The 15,024-nt window shown below is 51.9% G+C and overlaps 7 protein-coding genes across 7 annotated transcripts; 4 read left to right on the top strand and 3 right to left on the bottom strand.

Annotated features, from left to right (window-relative positions):
• The first annotated feature begins 236 nt into the window (after window positions 1-236).
• Window positions 237-2,115, top strand: AUEXF2481DRAFT_378352 (uncharacterized protein). The gene is made up of 4 exons (XM_013492226.1): window positions 237-1,304; window positions 1,359-1,782; window positions 1,843-1,906; window positions 1,960-2,115. Exons 1-2 carry the CDS (start codon window positions 539-541, stop codon window positions 1,778-1,780), a joined length of 1,188 nt encoding a protein of 395 aa, XP_013347680.1. The 5' UTR covers window positions 237-538; the 3' UTR covers window positions 1,781-1,782; window positions 1,843-1,906; window positions 1,960-2,115.
• Window positions 2,116-3,437: 1,322 nt separating this feature from the next.
• AUEXF2481DRAFT_62434 (uncharacterized protein) lies at window positions 3,438-4,922 on the top strand (the record flags this gene model as incomplete). Its single annotated transcript, XM_013492136.1, has 1 exon — window positions 3,438-4,922. The coding sequence occupies one exon, from the start codon at window positions 3,438-3,440 to the stop codon at window positions 4,920-4,922; it is 1,485 nt and encodes a 494-aa protein (XP_013347590.1).
• A 596-nt stretch (window positions 4,923-5,518) lies between these two features.
• On the bottom strand, window positions 5,519-6,184 carry AUEXF2481DRAFT_26075 (uncharacterized protein; the record flags this gene model as incomplete). The annotated part of the gene is made up of 1 exon (XM_013491855.1): window positions 5,519-6,184. The coding sequence occupies one exon, from the start codon at window positions 6,182-6,184 to the stop codon at window positions 5,519-5,521; it is 666 nt and encodes a 221-aa protein (XP_013347309.1).
• A 256-nt stretch (window positions 6,185-6,440) lies between these two features.
• AUEXF2481DRAFT_1656 (uncharacterized protein) lies at window positions 6,441-9,084 on the top strand (the record flags this gene model as incomplete). Its single annotated transcript, XM_013491705.1, has 4 exons — window positions 6,441-6,609; window positions 6,662-7,233; window positions 7,284-8,155; window positions 8,205-9,084. 4 exons carry the CDS (start codon window positions 6,441-6,443, stop codon window positions 9,082-9,084), a joined length of 2,493 nt encoding a protein of 830 aa, XP_013347159.1.
• An 837-nt stretch (window positions 9,085-9,921) lies between these two features.
• AUEXF2481DRAFT_1655 (uncharacterized protein) lies at window positions 9,922-11,254 on the bottom strand (the record flags this gene model as incomplete). Its single annotated transcript, XM_013491704.1, has 6 exons — window positions 9,922-10,357; window positions 10,409-10,640; window positions 10,691-10,832; window positions 10,891-10,958; window positions 11,008-11,044; window positions 11,099-11,254. The coding sequence occupies 6 exons, from the start codon at window positions 11,252-11,254 to the stop codon at window positions 9,922-9,924; spliced, it is 1,071 nt and encodes a 356-aa protein (XP_013347158.1).
• A 1,240-nt stretch (window positions 11,255-12,494) lies between these two features.
• On the top strand, window positions 12,495-13,916 carry AUEXF2481DRAFT_1654 (uncharacterized protein; the record flags this gene model as incomplete). Its single annotated transcript, XM_013491703.1, has 1 exon — window positions 12,495-13,916. The coding sequence occupies one exon, from the start codon at window positions 12,495-12,497 to the stop codon at window positions 13,914-13,916; it is 1,422 nt and encodes a 473-aa protein (XP_013347157.1).
• A 175-nt stretch (window positions 13,917-14,091) lies between these two features.
• AUEXF2481DRAFT_1653 (uncharacterized protein) lies at window positions 14,092-14,673 on the bottom strand (the record flags this gene model as incomplete). Its single annotated transcript, XM_013491702.1, has 1 exon — window positions 14,092-14,673. The coding sequence occupies one exon, from the start codon at window positions 14,671-14,673 to the stop codon at window positions 14,092-14,094; it is 582 nt and encodes a 193-aa protein (XP_013347156.1).
• Between the last annotated feature and the right edge of the window lie 351 nt (window positions 14,674-15,024).

The raw sequence follows: 15,024 nt of genomic DNA, 5'->3' as shown, positions 1-15,024 counted from the left end.
TGACATCGGCCGATGTTATGTATAGGGATCATTGAATCCACCTTCTCGTGTTTTTATATGACAAGAGCTTCTTGTTTGCGAATCACGCCCACATTCGTCTCTGAAGGTCAGCAAGCAAGCCGCGGTTGAATTCCGCAATGTCTAGCGGGGCATCGCTTGAATGCGGCTCAAAAAGAGCTCAGGGTAAAAGCGAAGAAGGTTTGACATCTCGGCGCTGACCGCTATCGGTCCTGTTACAAGAGCAGCTTGGAGAGCTCGGAGTAATTGTATATAGACGATTCATTCGCATTGGGAGGGCAGAGCAATTGGAGGATCAAGCATTACCTAACAGTCGGTCCTCGGACTGTGATAACAGGCGTGGGCTGTCATAGAATGGACAAAACTCAGCGAAGCTAAGGCGACACGGCAGTTGTGAACGGATTACTAGCAGTAGTTCGGTACTTCTCATTTCACGCCATGGAGGGGCATATCTATCTTGGAGAAGGGTACTTGAGCCTTTCCTTCTTCTCTATCCACATACAAGTCCTGCATCGCAATCATGGTCAGACTTCCCTTCCACGCTGAGCACATTGGCTCTCTCCTTCGTCCTGCCGACTTGCAGGAGGCCAAGACCAAGGCCGCAAACAAGCAGATCGACAACGCTGAGCTCGAGGCTGCTGAGCACAAGGCCATTACCCACATTGTCAAGCGCCAGCAAGAAGAGGGTGTTCGTCCCATCTGCTCTGGCGAGTACGACCGCAAGGTCTACTTTGGTGGATTCTTTGAGGAGCTCGAGGGCTTCGAGGAGGTCGATGATGCTCCCTGGGACCTCTACAGACTTTCCGCTCCCCCAATTGCCGCCCTGAAGAAGGCTGGCCTCAAGTACCCCATGACTGTCGTCTGCAATGGCAAGATTGAGTACAAGCACAGCCCTTACCTCAAGAAGTGGGAGTACCTCAAGTCGCAGGTCCCCGAGTCGCAGTGGGACCAGTGCAAGTTCACCATGCCCCCAGCTCCTTACTTCCACCTCCGTCTTGCTCCCGGCAAGTGCTACCCCAAGGAGGTCTACCCTACCGACGCCGCATTCTTCGCCGACCTGGCTGAGGCCTACAAGAAGGAGTTCAAGGTCCTGCACGAGGCTGGCCTGAAGAGCGTCCAGATTGACGACCCTACTCTTGCCTACTTCTGCTCCAAGGACATGCTCGAGGGTCTCAAGGCCGATGGTGTCGACCCTGACGAGCTCTTCGACCTGTACTGCAAGGCCCACAACGACTGCCTGGAGGGCCGTCCCGAGGGACTCCACGTCGGTCTCCACATCTGCAGAGGTAAGCCAGTCTGTTATGAACAGCACCAGTCAATGTACTAATCGTCTCCTCCAGGTAACTTCTCCAAGTCGATGCACTTTTCCCAGGGCTCGTACGAGCAGATCGCTGAGAGATTCTTCAAGTCGCTCAACTACGACACCTTCTACCTCGAGTACGATGACTCCCGCAGCGGTGGCTTCGAGCCCCTCCGCTTCCTCCCCAAGAACAAGAACGTCGTTCTCGGTGTTGTCAGCACCAAGGTCGCCGACCTTGAGGATGCCAAGGAGATGAAGGACAAGGTCCTCGAGGCTGCCGACATCATTGCCAAGGGCCAGGGTGTCAGCCGCGAGGAGGCCATGGAGTGCATTGGTATCAGTCCACAGTGCGGTTTCGCCAGCACTGGTGTCGGTGCCGAGGCCATGACCGAGGACAAGATGTTTGCCAAGCTCAACCTTGTCAAGAAGGTGGCCAACGAGCTCTGGCCCGACCGCGCCTAAGTGTACATACAAACTAGGCGGGCAGTAAGAGGACGATTGGACTGATGAAGCTCTAACGAAAGGATTCATGCATGGCGTCAAGGGATATTCAACATTTTGGGGCTATGTGTTTACGTTACTACGAGTATATACCGGGTGTCAACCAGCCGGAGCAGAAGGACATTGAAGATGGATGATACATTGATTGGATCAGAAAAGTTGGCTGTCGATTGGAAGCCGCAATTGCATATAGGAAGGGGACAAAGATACAGACACATGAAAAATACATGACAAGCTCGTGAGAGCTCGACGTCATATCACCAGACAGCATTATCCCAATCAATCTGTAGAGAGTGCGCGTGCCGAGGATAGATGTGTGACTGGATGTGGGCAGGCGTGAAGTGTCAACATATGACGAAGAGGCCATGCGCTGCGCCGCCGAAGAACAAGGTTCTCGATATCAGCGACATACAGCAAACACAAAACGTCGTCCCAACAATGTTGCCGGATGAGGGGTTTCGCAAGAACTGCTTCAATTGTGCGCACTTGATGCAAGCATAGCCTGCATCATGCCAAAAGCACTGCAGGTCAGGGGAAGACAATTGATGCAGCACGAGAAAAAGCAAGCAAGCATCCTGTCACCGAAAGTGGTACGAGTTTCTGTATGTGAGAAGCATCTCGAACGGTCGTGGAAGAAGCACAGATGTTGGGTTAATCTAGCTCGGAGCTCTCGAGTTTTGGGCCGCAAAAAGCAGCGACAGCAAGCCAGCTGCCAACGTCCGTACGTAACGAGGAACGCGGTCGAGGACGACGGGTGTAGTGATTGGAGACGCGAGAGCACACCCGCGCGCCCCCAGACCATTCTACCGGCGCCGGGTGGTCATGATCGAGAGAAAGAAGAAGGTCAAAGGTCGGGGCAATTAGGAATGCCAAGGACGAGCAGGAGAGATCAGCAGAGATGCTGTTGAGGCGCTTCATGGCGCTTGAGCCTTTGGCAAGGGGGCTTGCCTCAGCCTGTGGGGACGAGATCGACCACGTTAAGGAATTCGCCGTCCGGGAAAAATGCAGGCAAGACAAGTAATGATTCGCGTCTAGGGCAACAGGCATTCAAGAGTCAGGACGCACAATGAGGACAGATTCGCAGGGCACGACGAGGATCAAGTGCAGGATGTGCAGGTGAGAAAATAGCGTTTGATGTGGTGGCAGAGTGGCAGCAAGCAAACAGGCGAATTTATGTTGGGAAGGTTCGAATGGTCAGGCAGGTGGGATGAAACGCAAGATTCGCCCGAGGTTGATCGGGTTCTGGAGGTCTCGCCTTTCAGGGTCGTCGCTTCTAGCGCGTGGGCGACTCTGAGCTTGGGGACAATTGACAATTTTTCTGACCGCACAACGACACCGTGTCCGTGTCGATTAAAAGCCCGTCTCCTCCTGTCCTTCCTTCACACCACGTTCGCTCATTCGTTCTGCCAATCCACCAAGCCCTTGTCCCGCACACGCAGACTCAAGGCTCCTACTTACTGGCTTCTGTCTCAACAATCTCTTGTTGCACTCAGATCCCATCCCCACTCGACACGGAAACACGCTTTAATTGGCCTGTCCCGTTTCTGCCCTTCCTTACTCTACCTACGCCCCCAATTGAGCTCCAGCTCAGTCGTCTCTCTCTCCCACAACACACGCAATGGCTTCCACCACTGCTCTTCCCACACAAAGGGGCGCCTTCCAGCGCTCCGTCACCGACCACTCGGTCGCCAGCTCGTCTGCCCCCTCGCAGGTCGTCTCTCCTGCCGACTCACCTCGCAACTCTCCTTCGTCCAGCTCGCTATCTTCGCTCGGCTCTGTCGACGAGCAGGTTACCAAGAACCAGGCTGGCAAGCTGATCGACACTTACGGCAATGAGTTCAAGATTCCCGACTACACCATCAAGCAGATCCGCGACGCCATTCCCGCCCACTGCTTCGAGCGTTCTGCTGCCACTGGCTTCTACTACATTGCACGCGACATTGTCTGCATCGCTACTACCTTCATCCTCTGCCACAACTTCGTTACCCCCGAGTACATCCCCTCAACCTCCGTTAGAGCTGCCCTCTGGGCCCTCTACACCGTGCTCCAGGGTTTGTTCGGTACCGGTCTCTGGGTCATTGCCCACGAGTGTGGTCATCAGGCCTTCTCTCCCTCCAAGACTCTCAACGACACCGTTGGCTGGGTTCTGCACTCTGCTCTTCTCGTCCCCTACTTCTCATGGAAGATCTCGCACGGCAAGCACCACAAGGCCACCGGCAACATGGAGCGTGACATGGTCTTCCTTCCCAAGACCCGTGAGGTTTACGCCGGTAGAGTCGGCCACGCCATCCACGAGATCTCTGAGCTCATGGAGGAGACCCCTATCGCCACTGCCACCCACATGATCGCTCAGCAGCTCTTTGGCTGGCCTTTGTACCTGATCACCAACGTCACCGGCCACATCAACCACCACAAGCAGACCGAGGGTAAGGGCCAGGGCAAGCGCAACGGCTGGTTCGGCGGTGTCAACCACTTCAACCCTGCCAGTCCTCTGTACGAGCGCAAGGATGAGAAGCTGATCCTCCTGTCCGACGTCGGTCTTGCTCTTACCTGCACTGCTCTCTACTTCATCAACCAGAAGTTCGGCTTCCAGAACCTCCTCGTTTGGTACCTCCTTCCTTACCTCTGGGTCAACCACTGGCTTGTTGCCATCACCTTCCTCCAGCACACCGACCCCTCGCTCCCTCACTACGACGCCAACACCTGGACCTTCACTCGTGGAGCCGCTGCCACCATTGACCGCGAGTTTGGCTTCATCGGTCGCAACCTTCTTCACGGCATCATCGAGACTCACGTCCTCCACCACTACATCTCGACCATTCCCTTCTACCACGCTGACGAGGCCACCGAGGCTATCAAGCCCATCATGGGTCAACACTACCGCAGCGATGTTAGAGATGGTCCCGTCGGTTTCCTCAAGGCCATGTACAACAGTGCCAGATGGTGCCAGTGGGTTGAGCCTTCGGAGGGTGCTCAGGGTGAGGGCAAGGGTGTCCTCTTCTTCAGAAACCGCAACGGCCTCGGTGTCCCCCCTACCAAGCTGGCTGCTCCTGGTGCTGCCAAGTCTGGCATGACCATCGGTGGTGACAGTGACAACGAGTAGATGAGTTGCTTGTACAGACAGGATTGATTACTGCGATTTTGCGTTTAGCATTTCTTCTTCGACAACCTCTTTCTTTCTTCTGGACAAGCAATAGGATCAACCAACAGAGCAAACAAGTGCAACACAGCGCTGAGTTTGCCTGAACCAAGGATATAGAGCTGCCACACCGAGCCATCCGGAGCCACGCGCCGCTTCCATCGACGGCTGTCACGATCAGTCTGACGTCGACATTCTCGTTCCCACTTGTTGGAGGCGTGCTTCAAGAAAAGCAGCTGCTGGGTAGTTCGGGTGTTGGCATGCAGTCATAATATAGATGGACAAGGATCTGTACATGTTGTCAGGTACCAACTAGACCATTGCTCTGTCGTTTTTGGAAATAACGAAATATGAGAAATCTACTTTACTCCACTCAAACAAATACTCAAGTGATATGTGATGTGTTCAAGTAGGTGACAAGTAGGTGCCATCAGGTCGAGGATGCGATGTAAGAGTATAGTTCTTGTGATTTCATGTGATGACGCTGTCTTGTTTGAACGCCTGTGGGTATCTTCCAATCGACAATAAAGGTACAGTTATATGACCAACAGAACAAGGTTTCAATTCTTCTCTGTCACGTCCTCGGGATCTCTCCAAAAGGCCTTCTTGACCGGCTCAGTTCTCAAATCCCAAATCTTTTCCGAGCTGCCCTTTTCAGCCTTGTTCTGTTCATCCTTTGCTTGATAAAATTCCTTGATACGCTCTTCCTTCTCCTTGTCGGGTAGAGTCTTTATGCGCATGCAGAACCAAAAGGCGTTCCAGTTGTCCGAGCAGCTGCGTAGTTCTCCGTAGCGGTAGATGTCGTTGAACTTTCCACCTAGGGATTGGCAGTAAAAGGCTTGATCGAAGGCTTGACGGCAGGACATTTGACGTGGGTAGAGGGCTTCGGGGGAGATATCGAGGGGTGCGTCGGTGGGTGACTGCTGCTCGATTGAGCCAGAGGGCGAGGGAACGTAATTTGTGGGTGTTTCTTTCGGTGCGGGTGTTATGTGGTCGATCCGTGGTGCTTCATGTGCGTATTCTTGTGTTGTGTTTGTGGATCTTGTGGGTTCTGAGGCTTTCTCGAATGATGCGAATAGAGCCTCAAGGTCGCTGTCTGGTGAAGCGATCTTCTTTGGTGCTTCTCTATGCGTTGTGGACACTGGTGCCGGTGTTTGTGCTATTGCTGGAGGAGCAGACTCCGTGGCAGGAGCCGCTGTTGGACCCGATGACCACCACCAACCCATGATCTGATTTGATTATGTTTGTAGGAGAAAAAGTGCTGGCCAAGACCTCCATCTCGAATCTCGAAACAGCTCAAGAAAGTCCGCTCGAGCAAGCCACACGTGACGTCGTTGCTCACTTCCAACTTCCCTACACGTCCTCCAACTTTGGTACAAGGTCTTTACATTTACTTTTATTTGCCTTTTCCCCATTTGGTCGATATCTTTGGACATTTGGAACCACTGGATATTATTTGGGAAACGTGACGATGAACTCGTGATGCTGCCGACACAACATATATTAACCCGCCAGCTGGTGCGCCCTGGCCTGCCCAGAGTGTATCGTGCGGCATGTGCTCAAGGATTACGCTACAAGTCTTTGGAAGCAGGAGAGGACAACACTGGACATATCAACGCTGCTCACAATGAGGGCGTACTATTCTTCAATAGTGAGTCGATACACCGATGTCTAGAAAACTTTCATCTGACCACAGTCTACAGATCTTTATCCTTTGAGGTTACAATGGCTCCTGCGACTGCCGCTTTTGAGTGCTGATAAATTGTTCTCTACACTGACTGGAGGCGACAAATCCATGGGAGCCATTGATCCGCAGAAGGTCATCAAGAGAGCACAAGAAGCTACCCCTGACAAACAGGTGCAAGCAAATGTCGTCGAAGTATTGCCCAGAGTGAAAGAAGGAGGCGCTTTCGTCAAGTTCACGTACGAGCCTGGTTCAAAACTTGCCGACATCGAAGCCGCTGTGCAAAAGCACCTTCAGGACCATCAGGTAAAGCCGTGGTGGGCACCTATAACCAATGTCCGAGCAGGGCTGGTCAAGGGTAAGCCATGGGTTGAGGATCTGTACCGCTTACCCAGTCAGCGTCTGAGAATCGAGTTCTTGCCTACAAGTCCTGGAGGTGAGGTAGCCGAGCTTTCTCAAGAACAGCTTTATGCCTACTTCAGACCTTATGGAAAACTGGCAGATATCATCTCTCAGCCTTCAGACTCGAAAGTCCTGCCGAAATATGCCAACATCGATTTTACGACGGTGAGAAAGGCAGTCATGGCCAAGGTAAGTTATTTCTGAAATTGGGTCATGGAAGTAGTGCTGATTGATGTTAGAACTGTCTCCATGGCTACGTAGTGTCAGAAGCACAAGGAGGTGGCAAACTTGGAACAGTCTTCAGAATCAGCTACGAGAAGAAGCAGAAGGCTCGATGGTTCATTGACTGGCTCACGAGCCATCCCAGGATAGTCATTCCTGCTGTCGCCGCTCTTGTCGCCGGTATCACCGTTGCAGTCTTTGACCCTATCCGTACCGCGTTCATCAAGGCGCATATTACTAGAACATTACATCTTGAGGACAATAGAGTCTACCGCTGGTTCATCAAGCAGGCAAACGACCTTCTTGATGTTGTCCGACTGAGATCACATACCCCTGACGAAGCTGGCATGGAAGCTATCTGGGACGACCAGAGGGGCAACATCAACCAAATCAAGACTTGGCTGATGGAGACTGCGGACACGTTTATTGTGGTTCAGGGCCCTCGCGGATCAGCAAAGAGAGAGTTGGTCGTTGATCAAGCCCTGAAGGACCGCAAGAACAAGCTAGTGATTGACTGCAAACCTATTCAGGAAGCTCGCGGAGACTCGGGTACCATTAGCGCTACAGCCGCTGAAGTTGGCTACAGACCAGTCTTCTCATGGATGAACTCGATCAGTGGACTTATCGATCTGGCAGCCCAGGGTGCGACTGGTGTCAAGACTGGATTTTCTGAGACCTTGGACTCTCAGCTCACTAAGATTTTCACGAACACTCAAACAGCTTTGAAACAAATTGCTCTGGATGGAAGAAAGAGGGATGATAGAGATGCCAACCTCAGTGATGATGAGTACCTCGAAGCACACCCTGAGAGGCGACCCGTCATTGTCATTGATAACTTCTTGCACAAGAGTCAAGAAGGCACTGTTGTCTACGACAAGATCGCTGAATGGTACGTTGGAAGAACTAGTGCTCTGTAGCCAGCCACTAACTCTGAACAGGGCCGCTCGAGTCACTACCTCGAACATCGCTCACGTCGTCTTCTTGACTCACGATGTTTCATTCAGCAAATCGCTGTCTAAAGCTTTGCCGGATCGCGTATTCCGTCAGATCAGTCTTTCTGACACAAGTCTCGAGGTTGCCAAACGTTTCGTCATCAACCACATCGACTTTGAATCGGAAGACGCAGAAGCTGGTATCAAGCAGTTGACACCGTCTCAACGCCGTAAAGATCTCGGAGAGCTTGATAGTGTCCTCCCCGCTCTAGGTGGCCGCCTTACCGATCTCGAGTTCCTGGCTCGTAGAATCAAGGCTGGAGAAACACCACGCAAAGCTGTCCGCGAAATCGTCGAGCAGTCTGCCAGCGAGATCCTGAAGATGTTCGTCCTCGGCCAAAACGACGGTGATAGACAGTGGACGCCACAACAAGCTTGGCTCCTCATCAAGCAACTCGCCAAAGACCAAACCATACGCTACAACGAAATACTCCTCTCCGACTCCTACAAGTCCGGCGGTGAAAAAGCCCTCGCAGCTCTCGAGCAAGCAGAACTCATCGCCATCCAATCGTACAACGGCCGCCCCTATGCCATCAAGCCCGGTCGTCCAGTCTACCAGCCTGCGTTCGAGAAGCTGACCGAGGATAAGGTCCTCCGGTCACGCATGGATCTCGCAGTCCTGGCAGAAGGCATCAAGGCTGAAACACAGAGTATTGACAAGTATGAGCAAGAGCTGCATTTACTTGGTGAGTTGCCGAAACAGCCGGCAGAGCTGACGAGTCGTGTCAATTATCTGCTTTCGAAGATTATGGCTAGCCAGGCCAAGGTGGAGGTTTACGAGAAGCAGAGTGGTGAGCTCAAGAAGATTTTGACTACTGAATACTAGGATTTTGAGAGAGGAAGGAGATAGCATTGGATTTTAGCATCCCATCTCAGCCTTTAGTAATAACACATAATGCGAACAGTCTCAATCTCTAAAGCAATTCAAGTCAAAAGGCGTGTGCCGATCGTTTCTGGTAACAGCAAGCAAAAAGCTTCAACACTGAGATGTATCACCAACCAGAATCGAACCTAAGACCCCTTTCCATACCGTAAACAAAAAGTAGGCGTTACCGACGCTACTTCTCCCGGATTCGCACAGCAGTAAGTGACCAAATATCCTCCTCGATGGGAGGGTTTGGTATTTTACGGCTGCCCGGTGGTCAGGGGATCTCCCACTGCGCCAAACTCACTTGAGTTTCGGTCTTACCGAGCTGGGATGTGAGAGTTGCAATTTCTCCTCCGGTATATAAGGGGTTTGAGAAGTAAGAGGTGTGCTTCCGATTGTGGTTGGTCGAGAGAGGGGCTGTGGTCCTGGTGCGCGTGGCTGGTGTTGCTCAAGTGTCTTTCTCTTGAGTTTGACCACTCTCTGTTGCTTGTTTAGTCCGCTCTTGATGAGGGTGCTCCTGTCGTCTGCACGTGGCTGCATCTCATGTGTGCTGCGCTAGCCATCGCATAGCTCAATCATCGATCCCTCGCAAATGAAGTGATGGTTCATCGCTCTTTCCTTCCAGCGTCGAGTCGTCTGTTGGTCGATGATACTCCTTTCTGTCAAATCTCATATGGACGCCGATCGAGTATGCGAACGCAAGCAGTCGAGAAACTTACTCGGGAGACCATGAACCGACACGACTGCCTATGAGACCCGAAGGGTGAAATGTTGCGGATCTTTTCTCCAAGATCTTCATTCTCCTGATCTGATCCACGCTTTGGCAGCACCTCCATCAAAGATCCCACCATTGTGTGTCGACCATATCGACAACTTTCTACCCGACTCTCTTCTCTCTTGTGTATCCATCTTGATAGACACGACTTTTGTGATCGCACTTCCCGATCCACTTTCATTTTGACGGTGGCCTTCCTCCAACTCGATATTATCGTTGCGCTTGTCGAACTGCCACCATCCTGCATGGTTGGTGCGTTCTGGTTGGGGATGCGAGGATCTTCGAGAGCAAGTTCGTAGTGTTATTGCTCGTAGGCTGGGAAGAGAAGCGCAAATAATGCCGACATTTACTTCCATGCTGGAGAGGAAGGCTGCTGGTCCGTTGTGCTTGCTTACGTCTTGAGTGTTTGAAATTACGTATAGAGGACCTAGTCTAGCCATGGAGACAAGACATACACTGTGTCACATGTTAGCAAGTCGTTCTTGCAGAACAAGTCGGTAAGCTTACAAGCCTCCAAGGGCAAAGACGACGATGAGTCCTACTCTTTGACGCTTAGGTAGATTGAGACCTTTGAGATATGGCATCGGCATACTCAAGATGATGAGGTCTGTGATGATGTTTACTGCAGCATCGACGAACCATTTTGCTTTAAGGTTCATGCATTTAGCTTCGCCGACTCTGTCCCAGAAGTAGTGGACAGGAGTGCAGAGAAAAAACGATCCAAGTATAGCCCAGACTCCTGTTTTCTGATCAGCGGTCATTCCGAATAGATTCCGTACGTATGTTTACCAAAAAATGCTACAAACACTAGCATGCCGATGATAATTCGACGAATGAGTCTGTCCTTGAAGATTCGCATATACTGTAACAGAATCGAAAGTTTTGTCAAGGTAAGGCCGGCCAGATAGGTAGGTATCGCTTTCCACAGGGTCTTGTTTGATACGCGTCAGTCAGATGCAATTGCAGTTCAGGAGGACTATGGTTCGTACCTTCCTCAATCCGATGAGTTCATCTTGCGATAGATCGCTCTGTGGTAGGCCTTGGCCATGTTGGACCTCTGCAGACATTCAGTTCCAGTTCCTAATCCTGCCGCCGGCAATACTCACCGACAAGCACGAGTGATGCTTGAGCAACTGAAAAGCACTATCGGTGTGTTACTATCATCTGTTGAGTGATCGGTGCGACATGGTGACCTACAAATGCTGCTGCAATGACCCAATCCTCTAAGCCGTGGTTTCGAGTCACAATGACCCGTGTGAAAAGTCGAAGAGACAAGACGATCAAGGCCAATGCGAGGAAGACAAAGACTATGACAACTTGCTTGGTGCCTTCACGTCCACCCCATTCAACCATGACTGCGCGTTCAATGTGCAAGGACGATCAGAATGATCGAAGATGATGGAGAAGAGAGGTCCAGAGTGTTTGTACCTTGTGACGAAGTCTTCCATGGTGCCAGGCCGGCTGCAAGGCGGTTGAGGCGTGCAAGTCGTGCTCACCGAGGAACCAATACCGTGCAAGCGGGATGCGCGAGCACGTTGAAACATCAGCAACCGTCCACAAGATTGTTCGGATGTTTGCCGATCTTGTCCATCATAGACCCTTTGATCGAGACTATTGGGAAAGCTAGTTTGGAGGGGAAGGAACGCTGGACGTGCCCTAGGTACAAATACGATGTTCAATGCGTAGTAAAAGCATGGCTGAAATGTCTTGAATCCTTCGCTCGTGCACACCACGATTGCGGATGTAACGACGAATGATGACCATTACTTTAAAGTGATAGCCTCCCTTCTGTGCCAGAACCAGAAAAGAGTCTACCTTGCTTGACCTTTGCTCCTGTTGCCCCACGAAATCATGTCACCAACGGTCACCCGGACATGTTCGGTGGACACTGGCTGAAATCTTAATTGAACAGCCCTGAGCTGTAGGTCATCTTATCGCCAGCTTCCAAGGCCCAGCATTGTATAACAGGCGGTCGCCAGAGCCGGTTCAGGTTTACGATATTCGATGCTCGCTTTCTGCTTGATAATGGATTTGGCTGGGATGTAGAGCAGCAGACGTTGAAGAGGTTGCACATGTGTCGAGTTGCGAAATGCATGGGAATCTCGCTTCGGACCCCAGCCAGATCAATGTGGCAGGCTTCCTATCTTGAACTTCGGCCAATCTATGCGACAACTCGGCGCCCGCTCCGAGCAAGGGTACAATAGATCTTGGAAGTTTTGGCGGCGGCCGCGGCTAGAAGTAGTGTGCGTAATGCATCGCTAGCGTTGCCATGTGATGTTCACCGTTGCTGTACAATAGGTCTCGACAAAGACGCTCGAGACAAATGTCGAGCTGCAGTGGCTTACATGAGACCTAGCCTCCATTACCTCGATATGTCTGTGAGACAGAGATATGAGGCTTTCTCTCTTCTAATGCAAGGTCACAGGCTCGTTTCTTGGGTGTAATCGGAAATGTGAATTGATCTTAGCATGTGACAGACAAGAACAGATCAACGCCAAGAGATTAGATCGATCAATCGCACCACCGTTCTTGAGTCTTCCAGGTTCGTCATTGTTCTTTCGCATCTTCAAACCTGCATGTCGAGACCACCAATATGACGACGCCTTCGTCGCAAGCGCTAGCCAAGCGTAGTGCCGACACCCAACTGATGCCACCACCGCCACCGACGAAACGCATCAAAAGACCGTCGCAAGTGGTGGATGAAGATGTCTATACCGATGCCCTCTCACACATCATCGCCCGCGATTACTTCCCTGGACTGCTAGAAACGCAAGCTCAACAAGAGTACCTGCAAGCTCTGGACTCAAACAATAATGACTGGATTCGAGATGCTGGTCGCAAACTGCATCAGGCCATGACTCCTGGTCCTCGGTCGAGAAGAGGCACTTCTATGGCCCCGTCAGCGACTCCACGTGGCTGGCAAGGTGCCACGCCTATGAGAACACCGTCTGTTGCACCTACAGTTGCCTCTAGTAGCTCTGAAGCGCTCAAGCCGCCCGTCGACACGTCGCTTTCGCTAGGCGCATTCCAGGCCAAATACACTTCTGAAGACAACGAATCGTTCAACTCCCTTCTTGACCGTCAGAATCAGAAGCGCGCCGAGAAATATGCTTTCTTCTACCACGGGAACAAGTTGCCATCCAAGCAACAACTGGCCCAGCAAAAGCTGTTGTCCAACACTCCCGCTTCTCAGTCCACCGCCCTTGTTACTCGCCCTTCACAGAACCTGGACGATCGCACTGCTTCAGTTGACTCCTTCCCTAGCCGCCAAGGGCCGCGGAATACCCTAATGTTCGCACCAGAGGGCATAGAGGATACATTCGAGACCACATTCGATCGCGACCAAGCTGCTTCTGTCGCTCCTCCAAAAACTGTATCGTATGCGTCGACACGCTTGCCCGTAGCTCCAGGCGAAGAGCAGTCTGTTCCACCTTCACCTTCAATGTCTGCAATTGATGCCGCCATCGCCGGTCGGCCACGTCCCTCATCGACTGATGCAGGCTACTCTGGCGCCGAAACACCTCGCGTCAAGGGATACGCATTCGTCGATGCCGAACCGCTGCCTCATGAGCTTGACCCTCCACGAGGCATACCCGTATCGGATGCTCAGGCAGATGCAGAAGAGCGCGCCTCTGCTATGGCCTTACTTCCCGCAGCAGATCCTGATGCTGCGAACAACCCCTTCCAGTTGCAAGCTCAAAGTAAGAGAGAGGAGATACATCATCGACTTGTCGAAAAGTCAAACGTACAAAGACGAAAACCCACAGCTGGAAGCAGGTTGAGCGCCTTGCAAGGGCAAGACGGACGCACGCCGACACCAAGATTCACCAGCAGTCCCGCGGTAGGACGTCAAACGCCTGGAGCAAAAATGTCTCCGGCTGCACGTCTGTTAGCTTCGAGGATAGGAGGACGTACACCTGGGAGGACTGACACTCTCTTCGGAAGCCAACAATCCGGCGATAGGTCTAGTCGTGTGTGGACGCCAACCCCAAGAGTTAAGAGATCAACGGGATGAAATTATGAATTACGATTTACGAACAAAACATAGATGGTTCACGTAGCCAACGTAATAGAACTGCCTGGCCTGATATGACAGGACAAGCTACGTGCTCGGTTGTGCAGCGAGTCATGTCGTGGCTTTCGTTCGTCTCGAAGGTCTGATCGAGTTCGCTTTTCGAGATAGAGACCGATTATGTCGTGGTGGTGTCAGGGGTCAGCTTCTTGGCAATACCCTCGATCTTCTTTCTCCTCGCCTCTGACCCCATCGGCGAGCTTCCCAGGCTCACGAACAAGGCATACTTGTCCTTCTTTGACATATTCTTCCATGCCTTTTGAGATTGTGCTTCAGCTATGCTCACTTCCTCCAACAGATCTTCAGGGGCGTTCGCCGAATACGCAGCATCCCAAAGCCCATTCGACTTTGCTGCCTCTACTGTCAGAATTCCTGGAGGAGCCATCTTGCCCATCGCCATGAGACGTTCAATGAAGCCAACATTTCGTGCCGACCATGTAGACTTGGGCCTACGTGGTGTAAACCGCCAGTACAACGTGTGCTCATCTCGTTTTCCACATCTGCTGTCCACCCAGCCGTAACACAGGGCTTCATCTAGTGCTTCGAAGTACGTGATGGTGGTATGCTTTCTGACATTCGAGGGTGCTTTCGCTTTGACGCAGACGAGCCAGACTTCCCGTGAAGTCTGACCATTCTTGGTGAGCCAGGTTCGCCATTCGGATGCAGATTTGAGTAGGAGCTCAGACGATCGAGTGGGCATTGGGAAGAAGTTCTGAATTCGAAACTTGTTTACGATGTAGCGTGTAGATGATCGTTACGCCAGTCTGGTATGGGGGGTCGCGCTCTGAGTTTGCCGCTCTGTTTTCCGTCGGCAAAGTCTGGCGTGCACCAGCCGGAAGCGGACTATAGGCTCCTTCAAGTACCAACTCTCGATGTCTGATTCTTCTGATAACTCGAGTGTATGCGACAGTCATGCTATTAGCGGTGGAACACTTCGCTTCGTCGTCTGCATAGTTCGGTATCCTTGTACGAGTATCAATCGCTGGCTTCTTGGAAGCTCGCGCTCACGAGATGTGTTCGGCGAAAGTTAGACCAAACTCGCCGAGGAGGA

The sequence above is a fragment of the Aureobasidium subglaciale genome, assembly GCF_000721755.1.
Source record: "Aureobasidium subglaciale EXF-2481 unplaced genomic scaffold scaffold_2, whole genome shotgun sequence".
NCBI lineage: Eukaryota > Fungi > Ascomycota > Dothideomycetes > Dothideales > Saccotheciaceae > Aureobasidium > Aureobasidium subglaciale.
The sequence above is the reverse complement of the archived record's forward strand: the minus strand, read 5'-3'. Positions and strand labels throughout refer to the sequence as shown.

Bases quoted from the DNA above. Each gene is read 5' to 3' on its own strand.
- AUEXF2481DRAFT_378352 (XM_013492226.1), top strand. From the start codon at position 539: ATGGTCAGACTTCCCTTCCACGCTGAGCACATTGGCTCTCTCCTTCGT. The intron at 1,305-1,358 runs GTAAGCCAGTCT...CGTCTCCTCCAG, and splicing joins CGGTCTCCACATCTGCAGAG to GTAACTTCTCCAAGTCGATG.